General features: G+C 37.5%; 1 protein-coding gene across 3 annotated transcripts; it reads right to left on the reverse strand.

Annotated features, from left to right (window-relative positions):
- Positions 1–203: 203 nt before the first annotated feature.
- Positions 204–16,639, reverse strand: LOC127879577 (BTB/POZ domain-containing protein 1-like). 3 transcript variants are annotated; one of them, XM_052426520.1, is made up of 7 exons: positions 16,509–16,639; positions 14,726–15,917; positions 13,818–13,918; positions 11,756–11,843; positions 8,877–9,023; positions 1,563–1,754; positions 204–1,505 (listed from the first exon to the last, which is right to left on the reverse strand). In XM_052426520.1, exons 2-6 carry the CDS (start codon positions 15,893–15,895, stop codon positions 1,596–1,598), a joined length of 1,665 nt encoding a protein of 554 aa, XP_052282480.1. In that variant the 5' UTR covers positions 15,896–15,917; positions 16,509–16,639; the 3' UTR covers positions 204–1,505; positions 1,563–1,595. The 3 variants fall into 3 exon arrangements, with proteins under 3 accessions (XP_052282480.1, XP_052282479.1, XP_052282481.1); XM_052426519.1 differs by having other exon boundaries at positions 204–1,754; XM_052426521.1 differs by lacking the exon at positions 8,877–9,023 and having other exon boundaries at positions 204–1,754.
- Positions 16,640–25,467: the final 8,828 nt, after the last annotated feature.

The raw sequence follows: 25,467 nt of genomic DNA on the forward strand, positions 1-25,467 counted from the left end.
ATGGTGGACGGTATTTCAAACATAAAATAATAAACATAAATATTTGTGTTTTTTAACCGTTTAAAAAAAAAAATTGGGGGGAGGGGTGGGGTGGGAGGGGGGGTGTATAGTGTGAGGGTGTGGTGGTCATTTGTGAGATGATCTTTAAAAAAAAAAAAAAAATAGTGGGGGGGGGGGGAGGATTCGGGGGGGGGGGGGGGGAGGCGGGGAGGGCATAGGGGATGGTTTGGGTGGAGTCTATTGTGGTATGTCAGGTAAGAGTAGTTTTGTCAAAGTATCAATCAAATCTGATCATAAATAAAGAAGTTATGGCAATTTTAGCAAAATTTAATAATTTGACCTTGAGAGTCAAGGTCATTCAAAGGTCAAGGTAAAATTCAACTTGCCAGGTACAGTAACCTCATGATAGCATGAAAGTATTTGAAGTTTGAAAGCAATAGCCTTGATACTTTAGAAGTAAAGTGGATCGAAACACGAAATGTAACCATATATTCAAAGTTATTAAGTCAATAAAGGGCCATAATTCCGTAAAAAATGACAACCAGAGTTATGCAACTTGTCCTTTTACTGTACTCTTATGATAGTTTGCGAGTGTTCCAAGTATAAAAGCAATATCTATGATACTTTAGGGGTAAAGTGGACCAAAACACAAAACTTAACAAAATTTTCTAAGTATAAAGGGCCCATAATTCTGTCAAAATGCCAGTCAGAGTTACATAACTTTGCCTGCACAGTCCCCTTATGATAGTTAATAAGTGTTGCAAGTATGAAAGCAATAGCTTTGATACTGTAGGAATAAAGTGGACCTAAACACAAAACTTAACCAAATTTTCAATTTTCTAAGTATAAAAAGGGCACATAATTCTGTCAAAATGCCAGTCAGAGTTACATTACTTTGCCTGCACAGTCCCCTTATGATAGTTAGTAAGTGTTGCAAGTATGAAAGCATAAGCTTTGATACTTAAGGAATAAAATGGACCTTAACACAAAACTTAACCAAAATTTTCAATTTTCTAAGTATAAAAAGGGCACATAATTCTGTCAAAATGCACGCCAGAGTTATATAACTTTGCCTGCCCAGTCCCCTCATGATAGTAAGTAAGTGAACCAAGTTTGAATGCAATAGCATTTATACTTTCTGAGAAAAGTGGACCTTAACGCAAAACTTAACCGGACGCCAACGCCGACGCCATGGTGATGACAATAGCTCATAATTTTTTTTCAAAAAATAGATGAGCTAAAAACATATATCCCCCAAAAAAGTGACACAAATGAAACATATTGAAATTCTCATACAGGCAGTGATCTGCAAGTTCCAGCCATCAGACACGCAGTGTTTGCTGACAATCACATGATGCAGTCTTAACTCGTTACTACTCAGATTTTGATGTTTCTGCAGTCCCTCATATAATCAATTAAATTTTAAGACCTTTCTAAAGAGATTCAAGTTCTCAAGGTTTCATTTCCAACCCGTAGATACTGATGAGCAGCAAACAGCATAAAACCTGAACAGACTGCGAGTTACTCGCAGGCTGTTCTGGTTTTATGCTGGTTGTAGAAACCTTTTTTAATTTAGCTTCTGAGGGGGGGGAGCATTATGTGTAGAATATGATCTCTGGAACCTGCCCATCTTCCACGGATGTTCCATTGTTGTTGCCTGCCGCGTAGTGAAACTGAAACGTGACTTTACCGCCCGACACTGATTCATGCGTGACCTTGCGCAGACCTTTGGACCCGTAATACGAATCGGGACCCTGAAATATGAAGCACATTGACCTGTTTGTACATGTACATATTTTCATTAGTTATTGTTTACATGCTATCTGGAAATTATCCCTGAGTAATATTTACCTTGCTTTATCACTTTTTCCAGGATTTTTCTTATTATTCAAAACACAATGTCAACATCATTTCACCAGGGACCAACAACTGCTTGGAAAGTGCATACAGGACTTTGAATGCCAAGATTGTGATTGAGATGTCCTCAATGATAACCAGTATTAACCCATTTATGCCTAGTGGACTCTCCCATTCTTCTAAATTGGATCAATTTATTTCCAAAATTAGGGATGTCTAGTATATTTATTTCTATATTTAGAATATTTCTTACAGAAGTTCCTTTAAGCAAACAGCGCAGACTCTGACTCGGCGTCTCATCTGGGTCTATGCTGTTTGCCAAGGCCCTTTTTCTAGATGCTAGGCATAAATGGATGAATGCTTGTGCCTTAACCCTTTACCACTTAAGATATGTATTTTGAAGTATTTGTGGTCCCTTCGACAGTTAAATTTAATTAAAGGCCTTTCTTGCTATATTCAAGTTTGAAAGACTTAATTTCCAGCCCTACGATACTGATGAGCAGCAAACAGCATAAAAGGTGAACAGAATGTTACACACAGGCTGTTCTGGTTTAGTGCTGTTTGCACATAGCCATTTTCACATTGCCTCTGAGTGGGAAAGGGTTACGTATCATACTATAGAAGTCTGTGCAGTCCGTAAAAGGCCTAATCAGGGACAAAGATATCCAAGTGGACAGAGTTTTGTTTAAGAAGAAATGCCACAGGCTCATCTGGGATAACACTTTTTGCTATTGAACTCAAACCCAGTAGTCCCTGAGCCCAACAAATCTTAACAGTGTTTTTTTTCACCATTTTAGGAATGGGGCCAGGTCCCTTAGGATGATTTGGAAATATCACGGCGCTTTGACAAAAATTGGGAAGTTAGTGTTTTTGTTTTTTTTGGCTTACAAATGCTTCAAAAATGAGAATAAAAGTGTTTAAAATATTAAATAATTGAAGTGTTACTTGTAGAGCTGGATGGGAGATTAACTAAATGGTGATCTAAAAATAAAACAACACAAGAGCAGTCTCCATCGGATGACATATGCCCCCGAAAAACGCTTTCTCGAAACCTAAACCAAGATTTCTAAACCAAAACGAAGACCCTAAGTTCAAGGTCAAGGTCAAAGGGTCAAAAAGTTTGTGCGTATGTAAAGGCCTTGTCCATTTACACATGCATACCAAATATGAAGGTTACATCCGAAGCGACATAAAAGTTATGAGCATTTTTCGAAACCTAAACGCTTAAGTGTGACGGACAGATGGACAGACAGACAGTGTGATCATTATATGACTATATGCCCACCTTCGGGGGCATACAAATATATATTTTTGGAAAACTTCCATTGGGAATTTTTAGATCCCATTTTGGGAAAAATATATACTTTTTCCATTGGGAATGGGGCAGACGTGTGTTCATGTTCAAAATGTGTGTTCATGTTCAAAATGTGTGTTCATGTTCAAGATACATGTTCATGTTCAAGTTGTGTGCTCATGTCCAAGATGTGTGTTTATGTTCAAAATGCATGTCCATGTTTAAGATGTGTGTTCATGTTCAACATATGTGTTCATGTTCAAGATATACGTGTTCATGTTCAAGACGTGTGTTAATGTCCAAAATGTGGGTTCATGTCCAAGATGTGTGTTCATGTTCAACATGTGTGTTCATGTTCAAGATGTGTGATCATGTTCAAGATGTGTGCTCATGTTCAAGATGTGCATTCATGTTCCAGATGTGTGTTCATGTTCAAGATGAGTGTTCATGTTCCAGATGTGTGTTTGCATTACAAATGATAATATGTGCATTAATATTTGTTCAAACAATTTTATTTTCAATACAGGATGTAAAAAGTAGATTTTTTTAAGATCTAAGTTACCTTTAAATATTTTTTTTTCATGGCCAGTGAATTAACATTCACACATATTGCATAGTATAAAAATACAAAGGGAGCAGTCTTCCAAATGAGTCGCGAGTAAACTTGATTTTGACTGAGAAGAGACTTTCTTGAAACAAAAACAAGAAATGTGTCCACAGGACACGGATGCCCCCAACTGTAACTTTGTCACTACATAAAAGTATAACTGTGTAAACGCTTGGTAGAAGTTATGAGCTTTTTTTCAAATCCTAAACGCAGATTTCGAACCTAAACAGGGACCCTAAGTTCAAGGTCAAGGTCACAGGGGTCAAAATTTGTGTGCGTATGGAAAGACCTTGTCCATATACACATGCATGCCAAATATGAAATTGCTATCAGAAGGGACATAGAAGTTATGAGCATTTTTCGAAATCTAAACGCAAAGTGTGAAGGACAGACGGACGGACAGACGAACGGACAGTCCGATCACTATATGCCCTCCTTTGAGGGCATAAAAATGTCTTAGAATATCAAAATAAATCAGAAAGCCACATAAACTAGAGAGCGGACAACATGCTTAATCCTTGAAATGCACTAAGTGACCCCGTGACCTAGTTTTTGACCCGGCATGACCCATATTCGAACTTGACCTAGATATTGTCTTGATACAACTTCTTACCAAGTTTAGTAAAGATCAGATGAAAACTACTTCAATAAGAGAGCGGACACCATGCTAAATCCTTGAAATGCACTAAGTGACCCAGTGACCTAGTTTTTGACACGGCATGACCCATATTCGAACTTGACCTAGATAATGTCTTGATACAACTTTTGACCAAGTTTAGTAACGATCAGATGAAAACTACTTCAATTAGAGAGCGGACACCATGCTAAATCCTTGACATGCACTAAGTGACCCCGTGACCTAGTTTTTGACCCGGCATATTCGAACTTAACCTAGATATTGTCTGGATACAACTTCTGACCAAGTTTGGTAAAGATCGGATGAAAACTATTTGAATTAGAGAGCGGACACGAAGTGTGACCGACCGACCGACCAACCGACCGACCGACAGTGCGAAAACTATATACCCTTTTTCTTCGAAATGGGGGCATAAAAATAACATAAAAGCGGAAACTTGTCGTCCCTGATTAGCCTGCGTACTGCACATGCTAATCTTGGACGACACTTTACACACATGCATTTAACCCCTTTTCACTGAGCACGGCCAAAATATAATCTAAATGATTCAGGGTAACTGGGACCTACCCTTTATCGTTTCACTTCTTTAAAAACTAGTATCTTGTAGCCAACACAGAAATCTTTAAATTGTATCAGTAAATAAGTACCTTTATTGCACATTGTAATTTAACTAAAGACATTGTAATATAACAATTTATCACAAACAATTCACTTTTATGTTTGCAACATTAAATTTGATCAGTCAACATGTGCATTGAATGTTTACAATATCACAATATTATCAGTCAACAAATTCAATTGTGTCTTGTTCTGAGAAAACTGTGCTAAATGCATGTGCGTTAAGTGTCGTCCTAGATTAGCCTGTGCAGTACGCACAGGCTAATCAGGGACAACACTTTCCGCTTTTACTAGATTTTTGGTAAAAAGGGACTTCCTTTAAATGAAAAATACCATTAAAGCGGTAAGTGTTGTCCCTGATTAGCCTGTGCTAGGACTGCACAGGCTAATCTGGGACAACACTTTATGCACATGCATGAAGCCCATTTTTCTCAGAACAAGACACAATTAATATTTATTGTACAATTACATGTTATCATCAAATAAGTCTATTTAATGATACCCCAAGACACAAAGAAATTGATATCCCAAGCCAAAAAACAATTTTTGTGAGAGACAGACGGATGGACAGACAATGCCAATTCTATATCCTTCTATCCTTCCGCCTGGGGGGGGGGGGGGCAATAGAGTTTATTTATAAGTACAAAAGATTCTTTAGTGTATATTGCAGAATACCATTTTATATTCAACATAGTCATTAGAAACAGGGAACTTATGTGTGCGAGGATGTATATAAGTTCCTTGTTCTAAACCTGAACTCTTTCCAGCTAAATAACTTTTCGTTTACCAACAATGTACTGCATGAAATTCATGCTTGTAAGCAGTTATGATATTTGCATATCAAATAATATATGTCCCATGCTTAATCTTTTACTACTTAGATACATGTTTTGATGCATTTGTAGTCCCTTAGAAAGTTAAATTAAATTAAAGACAGCATAAAACCTGAACAGACTGCGCACATACATGTAGCCATTTTCACTTTGCCTCTGAGTGGGAAAGGGTAAAGTAAATTATAAAATTCTTAAATGCAGAATTGTTATGGCATATTCATTTGTGGAAAACGTGGGTGTCCTTGCAAAAGAAGCTGGAATTTAACATTTTTGCGGTGATATTTATACATATTTTTTTCAAGATACAGGTAAACTAAAACTTCTAGATTCACAGCTTGCATTTACCTTCCACTATTTTGCAAAGTTTCTTTTTTAAATGACCTGTGAAAAGAGCTTTTTATTTGTCCTCGATTCATGACGGGACATAATAACACATGTGTGCTTTTTTTTATTCCACAGGTTACCAGTAAACTTGTTAACTGTATAAAATGCATATTAATATATTAATGTATAAATATATAGAACATAAATCTTGCAAGAATAATTTAATGTTTGTAGGGGTGTAATTTGTAATAATTGATTCAGAAAAAAATGAGGAAAAATGATTGAAGGTTGGCACCTTGGAACGTCTAAAAATCCTCAAATGTTTTGTTGATTTTTCTTATATTTCTTTTTGAAGCAGAATACCATAAGAATAGTAAATATTTAAAGAAAACATTGATCAAATGCAAGGGTTACAACATTTAACATGGCATTGCTTGTCCATAAACATATAGTAAATTCTGACAAAAATTTCACTTGTTCTTTCATGCTGTGGGACGTGCTGGGAAAAAGAAACAGGGAGACAGATAGACAGACAGACAGACAGATAGGGAGACAGACAGACAGACAGACATGGTGGATCCAGAAGACATACCCTTCTTTTTCATAAACTGTAATTAAAATGATCCTTGTTATGTTAAAACTGGACTTAAAGAAATGAGCACAGGCTAATGTGTGTAAAGTGAGGTCCCCAATGAGCACAGGCTAATGTGTGTAAAGTGAGGTCCCCAATGAGCACAGGCTAATGTGTGTAAAGTGAGGTCCCCAATGAGCACAGGCTAATGTGTGTAAATGGAGGTTGCCAATGAGCACAGGCTAATGTGTGTAAAGTGAGGTTGCCAATGAGCACAGGCTAATGTGTGTAAAGTTAGGTCCCCTATGAACACAGGCTAATGTGTGTAAAGTGAGGTACCCAATGAGCACAGGCTAATGTGTGTAAAATGAGGTTGCCAATGAGCACAGGCTAATGTGTGTAAAGTGAGGTTGACAATGAGCACAGGCTAATGTGTGTAAAGTGAGGTTCCCAATGAGCACAGGCTAATGTGTGTAAAGTGAGGTCCCCAATGAGCACAGGCTATAATGTGTAAAGTGAGGTCTCCAATGAACACAGGCTAATGTGTGTAAAGTGAGGTCCCCAATGAGCACAGGCTCATGTGTGTAAAGTGAGGTGCCCAATGAGCACAGGCTAATGTGTGTAAAGTGAGGTCCCCAATGAGCACAGGCTAATGTGTGTAAAGTGAGGTGCCCAATGAGCACATGCTAAAGTGAGGTTCCAAATGAGCACATGCTAATGTTTGTAAAGTGAGGTCCCCAATGAGCACAGGCTAATAAGTGTAAAGTGAGGTTGCCAATGAGCACAGGCTAATGTGTGTAAAGTGAGGTTGCCAATGAGCACAGGCTAATGTGTGTAAAGTGAGGTTGCCAATGAGCATAGGCTAATGTGTGTAAAGTGAGGTTCCCAATGAGCACAGGCTAATGTGTGTAAAGTGAGGTGCCCAATGAGCACAGGCGTAAGTGTGTAAAGTGAGGTTCCCAATGAGCACAGGCTAATGTGTGTAACATGAGGTTCCCAATGAGCACAGGCTAATGTGTGTAAAGTAAGGGACCCAATGAGCACAGGCTAAAGTGTGTAAAGTGAGGTCCCCAATGAGCACAGGCTAATGTGTGTAAAGTGAGGTTCTCAATGAGCACAGGCTAATGTGTGTAAAGTGAGGTTCCCAATGAGCACAGGCTAATGTGTGTAAAGTGAGGTTCCCAATGAGCACAGGCTAATGTGTGTAAAAAGAGGTTCCCAATGAGCACAGGCTAATGTGTGTAAAGTGAGGTTGCCAATGAGCACAGGCTAATGTGTGTAAAGTGAGGTTCCCAATGAGCACAGGCTAATGTGTGTAAAGTGAGGTTCCCAATTAGCACAGGCTAATGTGTGTAAAGTGAGGTTCCCAATAAGCATAGGCTAATGTGTGTAAAGTGAGGTGCCCAATGAGCACAGGCTAATGTGTGTAAAGTGAGGTTCCCAATTAGCATAGGCTTATGTGTGTAAAGTGAGGTGCCCAATGAGCACAGGCTAATGTATGTAAAGTGAGGTTCCCAATGAGCACAGGCTAATGTGTGTAAAGTGAGGTTCCCAATGAGCACTGGCTAATGTGTGTAAAGTGAGGTTCCCAATAAGCATAGGCTAATGTGTGTAAAGTGAGGTGCCCAATGAGCACAGGCTTATGTGTGTAAAGTGAGGTCCCCAATGAGCACAGGCTAATGTGTGTAAAGTGAGGTTCCCAATGAGCACAGGCTAATGTGTGTAAAGTGAGGTTCCCAATGAGCACAGGCTAATGTGTGTACAGTGAGGTTCCCAATGAGCACAGGCTAATGTGTGTAAAGTGAGGTCCCCAATGAGCACAGGAATGTGTGTAAAGTGAGGTTCCCAATGAGCACAGGCTAATGTGTGTAAAGTGAGGTCCCCAATGAGCACAGGAATGTGTGTAAAGTGAGGTTCCCAATGAGCACAGGCTAATCAGGGACGACACTTCCCATTCATGGTATTTCTCATTTAGAGGAAGACACTTCTAAAATAAAATCTTGTTAAAGCACAAAGTTTTGTCCTTGTTAAGCCTGTGCAGACTGCACAGGCTTATCTGGGACAACACTTAACGCACATGCATTAGCCCAAATTTTCCTAAAACAAGGCAAAAGTGATACTCCACATTGCAATACCTTAAGAGTACTACAAGCCGTGTAGCTGACATTGGGCAAGATCTCCACGGGTTCCTTGAACATCACTCGAAAAGTGGAGTTGGAGCCGTCACACTGAAAACTGGTGTCATTGCTGCCTATGACCTTACCATTGTCAGACTGCAGAATCTGCAACACACAATTCATGAACCCATTCCCGCTTAGGATCAGAAAAGTGAAAATGGCAACCAGCATAATAACAGTAGAACATGCGAGTAACTCGCAGTCTGTTCAGGTTTTATGCTGTTTCCTGCTTGTCAGTATCTTAGAGTTGGATACGAAGGCTCTCAAAGTATCTTAGAGTTGGATATGAAGGCTCTCAAAAGTATCTTAAGAGTTGGATATAAAGGCTCTCAAAAGTATCTTAGAGTTGGATATGAAGGCTCTCAAAGTATCTTAGAGTTGGATATGAAGGCTCTCAAAAGTATCTTAGAGTTGGATACGAAGGCTCTCAAAAGTATCTTAGAGTTGGATATGAAGGCTCTCAAAGTATCTAAGAGTTGGATATGAAGGCTCTCAAAAGTATCTTAGAGTTGGATATGAAGGCTCTCAAAGTATCTAAGAGTTGGATATGAAGGCTCTCAAAAGTATCTTAGAGTTGGATATGAAGGCTCTCAAAGTATCTAAGAGTTGGATATGAAGGCTCTCAAAAGTATCTTAGAGTTGGATATGAAGGCTCTCAAAAGTATCTTAGAGTTGGATATGAAGGCTCTCAAAAGTATCTTAGAGTTGGATATGAAGGCTCTCAAAAGTTTCTTAGAGTTGGATATGAAGGCTCTCAAAGTATCTAAGAGTTAGATATGAAGGCTCTCAAAGTATCTAAGAGTTGGATATGAAGGCTCTCAAAGTATCTAAGAGTTGGATATGAAGGCTCTCAAAAGTTTCTTAGAGTTGGATATGAAGGCTCTCAAAAGTATCTAAGAGTTGGATATGAAGGCTCTCAAAAGTATCTTAGAGTTGGATATGAAGGCTCTCAAAGTATCTAAGAGTTGGATATGAAGGCTCTCAAAAGTATCTTAGAGTTGGATATGAAGGCTCTCAAAGTATCTAAGAGTTGGATATGAAGGCTCTCGAAAGTATCTTAGAGTTGGATATAAAGGCTCTCAAAAGTATTTTAGAGTTGGATATGAAGGCTCTCGAAAGTATCTAAGAGTTGGATATGAAGGCTCTCAAAAGTATCTTAGAGTTGGATATGAAGGCTCTCCAAAGTATCTTAGAGTTGGATATGAAGGCTCTCAAAAGTATCTTAGAGTTGGATATGAAGGCTCTCAAAAGTATCTAAGAGTTGGATATGAAGGCTCTCAAAAGTAGAATCTATAAAGGAAGGTCTTGAATTGAGTTGTGTTCTGAGAAAACTGGGCTTAATGCATGTGTGTAAAGTGTCTTCCCAGATTAGCCTGTGCAGTATGCACAGGCTCATCAGGGATGACACTTTCCACTTTTGTGACATATTTCGTTTAAATGAAGTCTCTTCTTAGCAAAAATCCAATTTAGACGGAAAGTGTTGTCCCTGATTAGCCTGTGTGGACTGCACATGCTAATCTGGGACGACACTTTAAGCACATGCATTCAGCCCAGTTTTCTCTGAACACGACTCAATTTATTTTGATTTTCCAAGGGACTACAAAAGAGTCAAAATACGCATCTGAGTGGAAAAAAGTAATCAACTGAAATATTCAACTGACTGATCATCTTTTTAATTCATTTAGAGATTATTTAAAGGGGCCTTTTCACAGATTTTGGCATTTTTTAACTTATTCATTAAATGCTTTATTTCGATAAATGTAAACATTGGATCGTAAAAGCTCCAGTAAAAAATCGAGAATAAAATTAAAAAAAGGAAAAGAACATTGCCCGGACCAGGTTTCGAACCAGTGACCCCTGGAGTCCTGCCAGAGTCCTGAAGTAAAAATGCTTTAGCCTACTGAGCTATTCCGCTGAGTACACATACTTGACGTATTTTATACCTTATGTAAGCAATCTTCGTAGTTTCACAAAATTTAACGACAAAAACAGAACTCTCCAAATTATTCAATCGTTTCGCGTTGCAACGCTTTATAATTTTTAGGTTTTAAAATCGTCAAAAGATGCATATAATGGCTATATTAGACCAAGGTAAATGTTCAGTATTACTGTTTCCTCACAAATATCATAACTAAAACGAAAATTTGCGAATCTGAAACAACTTTTGTCAATTTTGTCAATTTACCAAAGCGTGAAAAGATCCCTTTAATAAGCAATGTGCATGAAAAAAAAGCAATATGCAAACCATAGGAAAGACTTTTTTCCCAGACAAGAGGTCCATAATTTTTAAATATACCGGACCTGACCAGATTTACTGTCTTTTTTTACATATTCGTAGTTTTGTGTTCATTTTTAATCAAATTTTTTAGATATTGTTATCTTGTCGGACAAGAGGTCAGTCAGTTTGGAAATATTATCAGACCTCAGGAAATTTTATCAGATTTTGGTCTAAGGTCCGACATCTTTCGCATGGTTTGGCTATATATATCCTTACTTTTTAATATTTAAAAATTGCATCTAAAATATTTATTTAACATACTTCCATTCTAGTTCTTTGTCGATGCTTTGAGTTTTTATAAGTACATAAGTACAGCTCAAGAAAATTAGAGGGTAAGTAGCAGGGAGTTAATTGCAACTAACTTCCATCCATCAAAAACACAAAAACTTAAACAGTAATATTACCATAACATGACTTCATAGCAGTATAAATTCTTCCTCAATAAATATGCAATGTAAAATTTTAATTTTATAATTGTTTTTATGAAACATGTTTCTTGTGTATCTTATTAAAAAACATATTTATACAATTCCCGGATGACTTGTTTGGTTTTGATTACCTGTATGTTAACCTGGTATTCAGTAGCGCCGTGAATGCTGCCATAGAGACCGAAACCAACCACGAAAATACGCCGATTGACCATGAACCTGCAACAAAAGCAGCAAAATAGCCGTGTCATGCAAAAATGGGTCTTATGCAACATGAGGCAAGAATAGCCCAGACCAGCCTGCGCATCTGATTGGTCGATGCAAACGGGCTCAGACTGATTTTAACCCTTTACCATTTAGATACGTATTTTGACACATTTTAAGTCCCTCAGAAAGTTAAATTTTATTAAAAGCCTTTCTTACTAGATCTTAGTTTTAAAGGTTTCAGTTTCAACCCTTAGATACTGATGATCAACAAACAGCATAAAACCTTAACAGACTGTGAGTTACTCGCAGGCTGTTCTGGTTTTATGCTGTTTGCAAATAGCCATTTTAACTTTGCTATTAACTGGGAAAGGGTTAAAGCTTCGCTGGTCACATATGGCATCAGCCATTTTTATGCATGACATGGCTCAAAATACAAGACAACAATATGAATTTTGGAAAAGACAGCCCAAACTCTTATAGTGTTTCTTAAGGCATCCTTACAAGTCTGTAATAGCAAGAACAATTTACCAGTACAGGCTTATGGACTTCTTCTTATGAGGATCACAGTAATATATATATAACAAGAGCTGTCAGAGGAAAGCGCGCTCGACTATTTGAGTGCTTGACAGTATAACGTAAGCCATCATGAGGAAATTGTTCATATTCAGTAATTTATTAGACCATCTTTCAAAATTAAGAAAAGGAATATTTTTTAATTTTTTTTGGGGGGGGGGGGTGGGGGTGGGGGGGGGGTTGAGAGGGGGTATAATGTGGGATGTGGTCATTTATTAGATGATCTTTCAAAAAAAAAGGAATAAAAAAAAAAAAATTGGGGGGGGGGGGGAGGGGGCAGGGATTCTGGGTTGGGGCGTGGGGTATTGTTTGAGTGGAATCCATTGTGGTATTCAGGTAAGTGTTGTTTTGTCAAAGTATTAATAAAATCTGATCATAAATAAAGAAGTTATGGAAATGTAACTAAAGTAATATGCATATTGTAAATGGAAAAAGGGCCATAATTCTTACAAAATGCTTGATACAGTTGTCTGCTCTTGTTTATAGATTGGGGTCATATTGGTAAAGAAGCTTGCAAAATATGAAAGCAATATGTCAAGGGACATTGAAAATATTTGAGGTGGTACACAAACTTTAACATAGATTTATCAATAATATGCATACTCTAAGTGAAAAAGGGCCATAATTCTTACAAAATGCTTGATACAGTTGTCTGCTCTTGTTTATAGGTTGGAGTCATGTTGGTACAGAAGTATACAAAATATAAAAGCAATATGTCAAGGGACATTGAAAATATTTGAGGTGGTACACAAACTTTAACATAGATTTATCAATACTATGCATATTCTAAGTGAAAAAAGGGCCATAATTCTTACAAAATGCTTGATACAGTTGTCTGCTTTGTTTATAGGTTGGGGACATGTTGGTAAAGAAGTAGGCAAAATATTAAAGCAATATGTCAAAGGACATAGGAAATATTTAGGGTAGTACGCAAACTTTAACATTTGCACGCTAACGCTAACGCTAATACTGACGCCGGGGTAAGTAGGATAGCTCCACTATATATATATTTTATATAAAATAGTCGAGCTAAAATGCAATTTATAGCGTATACTCTATTTATTTAAAACTTATTATAAAATATTGTGTCTGTTTTAAGTAATATCACAACATGGCATATATATTTCAATAGCATCAAACAATTTATAACTTTAATCTAAAAGATTTGTTCTTCTCATTTGAATTATACTAAAGAGCTTTATTTATTTATTTTTTCCCAAATCAGTGGACTTTTTGCGAAAAAAAAATTTCCCATCTCGAAATTGAATTATTTCCCAAAATAGCCCGGAAAACCTGGCAGAAATCACAATAAGAGAAAATGTGTTTCTTCTAAATTTTGGAGAAGGCACAATTTGGATCGGTCGATAGAGTTATCCCAAACAAAAAAATCTATTAGAAGTATTCTCATCAGACCTGATTCTATCACTGGTTCCACTGTAGCCCCAGCGGCTCTCAATCTGACAGAACCTGGACACCACCTGCTCCTTGCCCGTCAGACAACACCGCGGAACATCCTGTGGCAAAGATAACAATATGTAAATGAGCCTAAATCTGGGAAAACTGGCTTAAATGCATCTGCATAAATTGTCATCAACAGATAAGCTGTGCAGTCTGCACAGGCTATTCAGGACAACACTTTCCCCTTTTATGTAATTTTTGGTTTACAGAAAATCTCTTTTAGATGAAATCCAGTTTAGGCAGAAAAAGTGGTGGCACAGGGTAATCTGGAACGGTACGAAAGGCACAATCATTATGGCCAGTTTCCCAAGCACGATCCTCAAATGATAATGTTAAGATTTCTTAACCCTTTCCCCCATAAGAAGCAAAGAGAAAATGGCGTTTTTTGCATCATGCATAAAACCAGAACAGACTGCAAATAATTTGCAGTCTGTTCAAGTTCTATGCTGTTTTCTGCTCATCAGTAACTAAGGGTTGAAAATGAAGCCTTAAAAACTTGAATTTAGAAAGAAAGTTTTTTATTTAACTAAACTTTCTATGGGACTACACATGCGTCAAAGTATATCTAAGTGGTAAAGGGTTAATACAGGACCATGAACCCCTGTTGCATGCTGTATTAATGCATATGCATATATTTTTGTTAAGTATGATTTTAATCATACGGGCCTTCGTCTTCAAGCAACATTGTACCAAGCTGCACAAATTTTATTAAAACAATGATTGGTCATAAAATACATTTAGTAACCAACAATATGAAGCACATGAAGCATAATTTGATAATGGCGACCTTTGAATTTACAGTAAGGCAAAATAATGTGCAAACTACTATTTTGTCTTTGATGTTAACTGAGAATTTATTATACCTGAAAATGTGTGGCTGGTTTGGGATTCACAGTGAAGTAAAGGAACAACTCCACAATCTCCTTGTCCTCCAGAATGCCACTTTGAGCGGGTCCCATTGCAAACTCTTCAATACTCATCAACGGGAATCTGATAAGTCTCAAAGCCCTCCCTAATGCAAGCCTTTGGTTTTCTGGTGTGGGATGCTGGTTGCGTCGCCTGCACTCTGCCTCAGACCATCGAAATACAGCGGTACATAACTTACTCTCACGGATGCCCAAAGTGTCTCTTTCCAAGACCACACACAATGTCTCATGATCAATGTCAGTGAAGCCTTCAGCATTCAGAGCCTCTGAGGTACTTTTGTCAATTGATTCGAGACAGAGCGCAGCCAGCTGAGGCTCATCAAACAATCTGGCCTGCGTGAGAAGCATAAAGGCATTGTCACTGCTGAGATTTCTTTTCAGAAACTCAACACAAGCCTTTTCAAGTGCTGGAACAGCATATTTCTTTGCCGTGTATAAGGTTGTCATGACAGTTTCCGGCCCAATGTTCACTTCATCATGGTACAGAAATTTCAAAAGTGCAAGGAAAGCAGCTGGTTCTACATCAGGTATCTCAATCACGCTTTCCTTAGTAGCCATCTGACTGTTAAACTGTGCATCAAACACCGCTGATCCAACACACAACAGAAACTTATGAGCCGGAATTAACTGGGTGTTGGGAGGTTTACCCACCCTGAACTGAATGTCGCTCATGATTTCTGTATTCATGATGTATGCGAGTCTCTCCTTCACAGCAGGTTTTGATGCCTGCCAGTTATATGGAGCATTCCCTTGACCTGCAAAAGCCTGTGAAGTATTCGGTGCACTAGTTACAGGTATGATGGGAACACTGAGGGAATTGGTCGATCCACTGCGGTCAGACAGGGTAATGCTTGCGAGCGAAATGCTACTTTCTTGCCGTTCAAACTCACGTTCAGCACTAATGGACGGCCCACTTGATGCTGCTGCAGAAGAATTTAGATTTGCCTGAGAAGCACTGTTTGCTATCATCGCAGAGACTGTGGTGCCCCCATTACTGTTGCCATGGTTTCTAGCAGAGTTTGACTGATGTGCACGAGAAGAAGATTCAGCGGCCCTTTGGTTTTTTGCAGAGGATGCATCATCTTTACCTGATTGATCTTTCTCCATTCCCCAATAATGTCATTTCATTCTGAAAGTAAGAACATGAACATATAAGTCAAACAATGCATGGTTATTATTAATGACATAATATAAGAGGACTTTGAGAAAAACAAAAAGTTTTTTATAATGAACACTGCAAATGAGTGGTGCAGGTAAATAATTGATTGAGATATACTGGTATACATCAAAAATGCTAATTAAAAGCAACATTATAATATGTTTAATAGAGGCTCTATTAAATGTCTAAATAACAATTCTTCAAAAATAAAATACATATGGGTCAACTGATAGCAAGACAATGGGATTGAGTAGGAACCCTTTTCCATAGGAACCAATATCCGGATACTGCTGAACATATGATGAGGTGAATTTGTTGATAATTAGAATAATGATGATAGAGATTTTGATGACAAAAAGGATGAACGATGACGACGAATTCCATAGTGGGGTTCGGTATCAAAATAAACTATCAAATGTGGGTTCGTTCTATAACGCAATACATTACAAATATACGGCCGTGTCTATGCCAATGGACTTATACCAACAAAAGAGCTTTATTACAAAGGAGTAAGATTAAGACCACTATGATAAAGGTGCAAACATGCAAAAACGTTCTCACCAAATGCAAAATTTAGTTGTCCCCAGTTTTATTCAAGTTTTTGTACAATATTGAAAAGTATTATCTTTATTGCATTTTTGGAGGAATTAGAAACCGAACGATTTTTACACACCGAACGATTTTGTTTGAAAGTAGTTCCAATTGTAGGCGTGGATAGTCACACTTGGTCAACGGGAATGAGTTACGCCCCCTCATCGGCATTGAACGCGTGCGTCTAAACTTGGAAAGTTATGAATGAATGTGAGTTTCATAAATAGAACGAAAAGGTCGTTTAGGTTACAATATACTAAATCTTTTTGGAGTGCAATGCTATACTCTCTAAAAACATGAACATCATTTATTTGAAGACACGGTTCTCTGTAGGGTCACTTGCCATGACTTTACTTTTAGTATATTTCTGTGTGCATGTGGCAGGGAAAACATTGTTGTTTACTAGAAATTCACTCTTTTATCTGAAGATTGGAGACTACATAAGACTTTGACAGATGGCGGGAAACCCTCATGAACTTGATAGAAGCCGGTGTCGCGTGAGAATTGCAAGACCGTGAATTTCTTAAGATAAACCGGAAGTCTTGCATTTCTCACGTTACCTCCGTGAGAATAACAAACCCGCTGACCGTGAAAACATTAAGACCGATGGCCGATACAAGTAGTACTTATTAAATCTGAATTTGTAGTAGTTTTGTTATTATGAAAAGTACATAATGACTTTTTACATCAAGAATGCAAAAAACTACTGTTCGGATTGTTGTTATTTCCGGACATTGATGGTGAAAATTATTGCTGGTAAAAATTAAACGGTCCCGAGGTAAAACGGCCTGACAGGTTAAAACGGTCACTGTTTAAAATCAATGTGCTTACAACCGGACCCAAATTTTTATGAATATGTTTATACTGAAGTGTTACCACAAGTGTTCTTAAAACGTTTAGGTATCGCACATTCTATGAACGCTTATATGTAGAAATTATGGTTAATTCTTAAGGTATTAAGTGTCTGTAAGTGTTTAGATTGAATTATAATGATTTGTTATCTTGGTATTTTTTTTTTTAATCCTGCCAAAATTACTTAAAGCGGGTATATACGATTTTGTCAAATATTTAAGAATTTATATAAACTGTGTAAAAAACTTATTATATATATATTTCAATATAAATTAAAATAAAAGTTAAGAAGAACATGTGTCGAAAAATGCGAAATAAGCCAGATATTTAATTCTGAAATTGAAAACGGCTGTACAGCCGAATTCGCCAGCATGTATACCATACATGTACGATGTGCATCTAAACTTACGAGGGGTGTTCCAGAAGTTCGAAGATTTTCGCTATAACTTTCATTTGGTAACATAAATGCACAAACAAATAGCAAGAATATTTCGTCCTTTCCAAATATACTCTCCAAATATAATGGAAATACATAAAACAATTAATATATATCAGAGATTTAAACATGTGCACAATGCACACACCGACGCACGTGTAACGTTTCTGTTCAACGTCAATGACGTTATGAAGTTAACAACTGTCAAATCTTTTCCACATAATCACCTCCAACGTGAATGCACTTTATGTGTCGGGAAATCCACTTTTCTAAAGTGTCTCTATACCAGTCAGCGTCAAAAGACGACACGATTCGCTTTGCTGCAACTGTAAGTTCCTGTTTACTTGCAAAGCGAATACCGCGCAACTGTGATTTAACTTCCGGGAAGACGCGGAAGTCCATAGGGGCCAAATCCGGGCTGTATGGAGGACTTAGGCGCTGTAACGTGAAATTTGCCGTAAATTCTGTTTATCAACGACATTTAAACCAAATTTAAATTCGCGTAACGCTCATACTTATAATAAAATACACGCGTGCGCCGCATGTCGTTACTGAGGTCTCTATGGCAACGCGTTTCAAACGCGCTTTATGGAGTTCATGCATCTTTTGCTTATATATAAAAGCCGTGATAATTGGTTTGTATAATATGTAAATTTCATTGACTTTTACCAGCAAACTAATAAGTTATAGCGAAAATCCACGAATTTCTGGAACACCCCTCGTAGTTTAATGGTTTATAATACAAAGACGAATGCTTCGGTTATTGTAGGAAAATATGTACGTCACTATCGGCTCGGGGCGCTAATTTGTCTTTGCTGCATTTTATGAAATTCGGCTTTAATGCATAATTGTTCTTGCCTATTTTGTGTGTTTGTAACATATTTTATCAAAATATTACAATTAAACACATATAAAAATTCGTATATACCCGCTTTAAGATATGGGAACCAAAAAGTGAATATTGTTTTATTGTGTAATACATTTACAGTTATTTCATCAGTCGTCAAGTTATTAACCAAACTTATTGTGCTGGTGTTGGAAATATTTTATATTTCTAATGGCTATTTCTAGCTTTTTCCCACTTTTTTTTTATTCCCAAAATATTGTTTCAAATTATAATTGTGGTGGTGTGTTGTATGTATTGTCTATAGCTAGTAATACATTTATTATAATATATAATTACATTTGATTCATGTAAGACTCACTTTAATATTGACTGAAATAATGATATTGGTAACTTGGTAGCAGTGTATTATATTTTTCATTGCTTGCAAAAATATTTGCCTTTTAGATTTGCAAAACCAACATACAAACTGGCATTACCAGCTGATAATAATTGTCCTTGAGAAGTGCAAAACCTAGTAATTGTCTGAAATAATGATATTGGTGGTGGTTGTGTCTTATATTTGGCTTAAAAAGCTAATACTTATTGCACGTGAGAAGTGCAAAAACAATCATTTGTCTAAAAAAATAAAATTGGTGGTGGTTTTGTCTTAATTTGCCATAATTATCTTATACTTATTGCCAGTGAGAAGTGCAATACCAAGTAATTGGCTGGGAAAATGATGTTGGCATTGGTAATGTGTCTTATCTTTGGCTTGACCAGCTGATAGGAATTGCAAGTGAGAAATGCAAGACCAATTATTTGTCTGACATATTGACGCTGGTGGTTCTGTTTTATATTTGGCTTGACTTAGCTGATACCAATTGCCCCCCCGAAAAAATTCAAGACCAAGTAATTGTCTGAAATAAAGTTATGTTGGTAGTGGTTGTGACTTATATTTGGCTTGACTTGCTGATACTTATAATGGATCAGAAGTGAGAGACAAAGTTATTGCCTGAATTAAGGATGATGGTGGTTTTGTATTAAATTGTGCTTGACCAACTGATACTTACTTTCATTAGAAATGTGCCAGACCAACTAATTGTCTGATAATGATGTTGGTGGCAGCCGTGTCTTATATTTGGCTTGAACATCAGATATGTATTACCCATGAAAAGTACAAGATCAAGTAATTAATAAAATCATGATGTAGATTGAGGTTGTGTCTTTTTACTCTTATGTGAGGCTTGACCAGCTGATACGTATTGCCCATGAGAAGCGCAAGACCAGGTAATTGTCTAAAATCATGAAATTAGTTGTGGATGTTTCTTATATTTGGCTTGACCAGCTGATAGGTATGGCCCACGAGGAGTGCAAGACCAAGTATTTGTTTGAAATAATGATGTTAGTGGTGTTGGTGTCTTATTTTTGGCTTGACCAGCTGATATGTATTGCCCGTGAGAAGTGCAAGATCAAGTATTTGTTAGAAATAATGATGTTGGTGGTGGTTGTGTCTTATATTATTGGCTTGAACAGCTGTTATGTTTTGCCCATGAGAAGTGCAAGACCAAGTCATTGTCTAAAATCATGAAATTGGTTGTGGTTGTGTCTTATATTTGGCTTGACCAGCTTATATGTATGGCCTGTGAGAAGTGCAAGACCAAGTATTTGTTTCAAATAATGATGTTGGTGTTGATGGTGTCTAATCTTAGGCTAGACCAGCTGATATGTATGGCCGTGTGAAGTGCAAGACCAAGTATTTGTTTGAAATAAAGATTTTGGTGGTGATTGTTTATTTTTGGCTTGACCAGCTAATATGTATTGCCCGTGAGAAGTGCCAGACCAAGTATATGTTAGAAATAATGATGTTGGTGGTGGTTGTGTCTTATCTTTGGCTTGAACAGTTGATACCTATTGCCCGTGAGAAGTGCAAGACCAAGTATTAGTTTGAAATAATGATGTTGGTGTTGGTGGTGTCTTCTCTTTGTCTAGAACAGCTGATATGTATTACCCCTGAGAAGTGCAAAACCAATTAATTAATAAAATCATGATGTTAATTGAGGTTGTGCCTTATGTGAGGCTTGACTAGCTGATATGTATGGCATGTGAACAGTGCAAGACCAAGTAAATGTTTTGCAAGACCATGTATTCGTTTGAAATAATGATGTTGGCGGTGTTGGTGTCTTATATTTGGCTGACCAGCTGATATGTATTACCCGAGAAAAGTGCAAGACCAAGTATTTGTTTGAAATAATATGTTTATGGTGGTGGTGTCTTATTTTTGGCTTGACCTGCTTATACCTATTGCCCATGAGAAGTACAAAACCAAGTTATTGTCGTAAATCATGAAATAGGTTGTGGTTGAGTCTTATATTTGGTTTGACCAGTTAATATGTATGGCCCGTGAGAAGTGCAAGACCAAGTATTTGTTAGAAATAATGATGTTGGTTGTGGTTGTGTCTTATATAATTGGCTTAACCCTTTGCATGCTGGGTAATTTGTCTTCTGCTAAAATGTCGTCTGCAGAATTTCTAAAATTAGCATTTTCTTCGATTTTTTTCAAAGAATACTATCAGAATAGCAAACAGTTTGGATCCAGATGAGACGCCACATTACTGTGGCGTCTCATCTGGATCCAAACTGTTTGCAAAGGCCTTTAAAATTCAGCTCCAGCGCTTTAAGGGTTAAATAGCTGATGCCTATTGCCCGTGAGAAGTGCAAGACCAAGTATTCGTTTGAAATAATGATGTTGGTGTTGGTGGTGTCTTCTCTTTTTCTTGAACAGCCGATATGCATGGCCCGTGAGAAGTGCAAAACCAAGTATTTGTTAGAAATAATGATGTTGGTGGTGGTGGTGTCTTATATTTGGCTTTACCAGCTGATATGTATTGCCCGTGAGAAGTGCAAAACCAAGTTTTTTTTAGAAATAATGATGTTGCTGGCGGTGGTGTCTTATCTTTGGCTGGACCAGCTGATATGTATTGCCTGTGAGAAGTGCAAGACCAAGTATTTGTTAGAAATAATGATGTTGGTGGTGGTTGTTTCTTATTTTTGGCTTGAACAGCTGATACCTATTGCCCGTGAGAAGTGCAAGACCAAGTAATTGTCTAAAATCATGAAATTGGTTGTGGTTGTGTCATATATTTGTCTTGACCAGCTGATATGTATTACCCGTGAGAAGTGCAAAACCAAGTTATTAATAAAATCATGATGTTGATTGAGGTTGTGTCTTATGTGAGGCTTGACCAGCTGATATGTATTGCCCGTGAGAAGTGCAAGAACAAGTAAATGTTTTGCAAGACCAAGTATTTGTTTGAAATAATGATGTTGGCAGTGTTGGTGTCTTATTTTTGGGTGACCAGCTGATATGATTGCCCGTGAAAAGTGCAAGACCAAGTATTTGTTTGAAATAATATGTGTGTGGTGGTGGTGTTATATTTTTTGCTTTACCAGCTAATACCTATACCTATTGCCCATGAGAAGTACAAGACCAAGTAATTGTCTAAAATCATAAAATAGGTTGTGGTTGAGTCTTATATTTGGTTTGACCAGTTAATATGTATGGCCCGTGAGAAATGCAAGACCAAGTATTTGATAGAAATAATGATGTTGGTGGTGGAAGTGACTTATATAATTGGCTTGAACAGCTGATACCTATTGCCCGTGAGAAGTGCAAAACCAAGTATTAGTTTGAAATAATGATGTTGGTGTTGGTGGTGTCTTCTCTTTGTCTAGAACAGCTGATATGTATGGACCGTGAGAAGTGCAAGACCAAGTATTTGTTAGAAATAATTATGTTGGTGGTGGTTGTGTCTTATCTTTGGCTTGAACAGCTGATACCTATTGCCCGTGAGAAGTGCAAGACCAAGTATTAGCTTAAAATAATGATGTTGGTGGCAGTGGTGTCTTATATTTGGCTTGAACATCGGATATGTATTGCCCGTGAGAAGTGCAAGACCAAGTATAATTTTGAAATATCGATGTTGATGGTGGTTGTGTCTAATCTTTGGCTTGAACAGCTGATACATATTGCCCGTGAGAAGTGCAAGACCAAGTATTAGTTTGAAATAATGATGTTTGTGGCGGTGGTGTCTTATCTTTGGCTTGAACAGCTGATACCTATTGCGCGTGAGAAGTGCAAGACCAAGTATTAGTTTGAAATAATGATGTTGGTGGCAGTGGTGTCTTATATTTGGCTTGAACAGCGGATATGTATTGCCCGTGAGAAGTGCAAGACCAAGTATAGTTTTGAAATAATGATGTTGATGGTGGTTGTGTCTTATCTTTGGCTTGAACAGCTGATGCCTATTGCCCGTGAGAAGTGCAAGACCAAGTATTAGTTTGAAATAATTGATGTTGGTGGCGGTGGTGTCCTATATTTGGCTTGAACAGCGGATATGTATGGCTGTGAGAAGTGCAAGACCAAGTAATAATTTTGAAATATCGATGTTGATGGTGGTTGTGTCTAATCTTTGGCTTGAACAGCTGATACCTATTGCCCGTGAGAAGTGCAAGACCATGTATTAGTTTGAAATAATGATGTTGGTGGCGGTGGTGTCTTATCTTTGGCTTGAACAGCTGATACCTATTGCCCGTGAGAAGTGCAAGACCAAGTATTAGTTTGAAATAATGATGTTGGTGGCAGTGGTGTCTTATATTTGGCTTGAACAGCGGATATGTATTGCCCGTGAGAAGTGCAAGACCAAGTATAATTTTGAAATAATGATGTTGATGGTGGTTGTGTCTTATCTTTGGCTTGAACAGCTGATACCTATTGCCCGTGAGAAGTGCAAGACCAAGTATTAGTTTGAAATAATGATGTTGGTGGCGGTGGTGTCTTTTATTTGGCTTGAACAGCGGATATGTATGGCTGTGAGAAGTGCAAGACCAAGTATAATTTTGAAATAATGATGGTGGTGGTTGTGTTTTATCTTTGGCTTGAACACCTGATATGTATTGCCTGTGAGAAGTGCAAGACCAAGTATAAGTTTGAAATAATGATGTTGGTGGTGGTGGTTTCTTATCTTTGGCATGAACAGCTGATACCTATTGCCTGTGAGAAGTGCAAGACCAAGTATTAGTTTGAAATAATGATGTTGGTGGCAGTTGTGTCTTATATTTGGCTTGAACAGCGGATATGTATTGCCCGTGAGAAGTGCAAGACCAAATATAAGCTTGAAATAATGATGTTAGTGGCGGTGGTGCCTTATCTTTGTCTTAACCAGCTGATAACTATTGCCCATGAGAAGTGCAAGACCAAGTATTAGTTTGAAATAATGATGTTTGTGTTGGTGGTGTCTTCTCTTTGTCTTGAACAGCTGATATGTATGGCCTGTGAGAAGTGCAAAACCATGTATTTGTTTAAAATAATGATGTTGGTGGTGGTGGTGTATTATCTTTGGCTTGACCAGCTGATATGTTTTGCCCGTGAGAAGTGCAAGACCAAGTATTTGTTTGAAATAATGATGTTGGTGGCGGTGGTGTCTTCTCTTTGTCTTGAACAGCTGATATTTATTGCCCGTGAGAAGTGAAATACCAAGTATTTGTTAGAAATAATGATGTTGGTGGCAGTGGTGTCTTATATAATTGGCTTGAACAGCTGATACCTATTGCCCGTGAGAAGTGCAATACCAAGAATTAGTTTGAAATAAAGATGTCGGTGGCAGTGATGTCTTATATTTGGCTTGAACAGCGGATATGTATTGCCCGTGAGAAGTGCAAGACCAAGTATAATTTTGAAATAATGATGTAGATGGCAGTGGTGTCTTATATTTGGCTTGAACAGCGGATATGTATTGCCTGTGAGAAGAGCAAGACCAAGTATAATTATGAAATAATGATGTTGGTAGTGGTGGTGTCTTATCTTTGGCTTGAACGGCTGATACCTATTGCCCATGAGAAGTGCAAGAAAAGCTGATATTTATTGCCCGTGAGAAGTGCAAGACCAAGTATTTGTTAGAAATAATGATGTTGATGGTGGTTGTGTCTTATATAATTGGCTTGACCAGCTGATACGTAATGCCCATGAAAAGCACAAAAACCAGGTAAATGTCTAAAATCATGAAATTAGTTGTGGATGTGTCTTATATTTGACTTGACCAGCTGATATGTATGGCCTGTGAGAAGTGCAAGACCAAATATTTGTTTGAAATAATGATGATGGTAGTGGTGATTGTATCGTATTTTAGGCTTGACCAGCTGATATGTATTGCCCGTGAGAAGTGCCAGACCAAGTATTTGTTAGAATTAATGATGTTGGTGGGGTCTTATATAATTGTCTTGAACAGCTGATATGTATGGCCTGTGCAAAGTGCAAGACCAAGTATAAGTGTGAAATAATGATCTTGTTGGCGGTGGTGTATATATATGGCTTTAACAGCTGATATATGTTGCCCGTGAGAATTTGAAGACCAAGTAATTACTAATCATAATGTTGGTTGTGGTTGTGACTTATATTTGTCTTGACCAGCTGATGCTTATAATATCTCAAGTTATGAATGAATGTGAGAAGCCAACATTTAATATACATTCACTATTCATACGTTCAAGCAATACAAGGTATGTGTAAGATTCGCGAGAAAGGAATTGAATTACTGAAATTTACTCAAGTTGTTATAGAAAGTATTTCTGAAATATTTTATAACATGTTTTATATGCCAGGCGCATTGGCAATATTGGTGTGTTCCCAGGTATGCATAGGTGTGATTAAAACACGGGTGACATGTATATCAGTAAGTAACAAACAAGAGACAAAAGATGGTCCATATCTTGAAATTTAATTGTAGATCAAAAATGTTAATAAGTAGGTGGAAATGGAA

This window comes from Dreissena polymorpha, chromosome 4 (genome assembly GCF_020536995.1).
Source record: "Dreissena polymorpha isolate Duluth1 chromosome 4, UMN_Dpol_1.0, whole genome shotgun sequence".
NCBI classification, from domain to species: Eukaryota; Metazoa; Mollusca; class Bivalvia; order Myida; family Dreissenidae; genus Dreissena; species Dreissena polymorpha.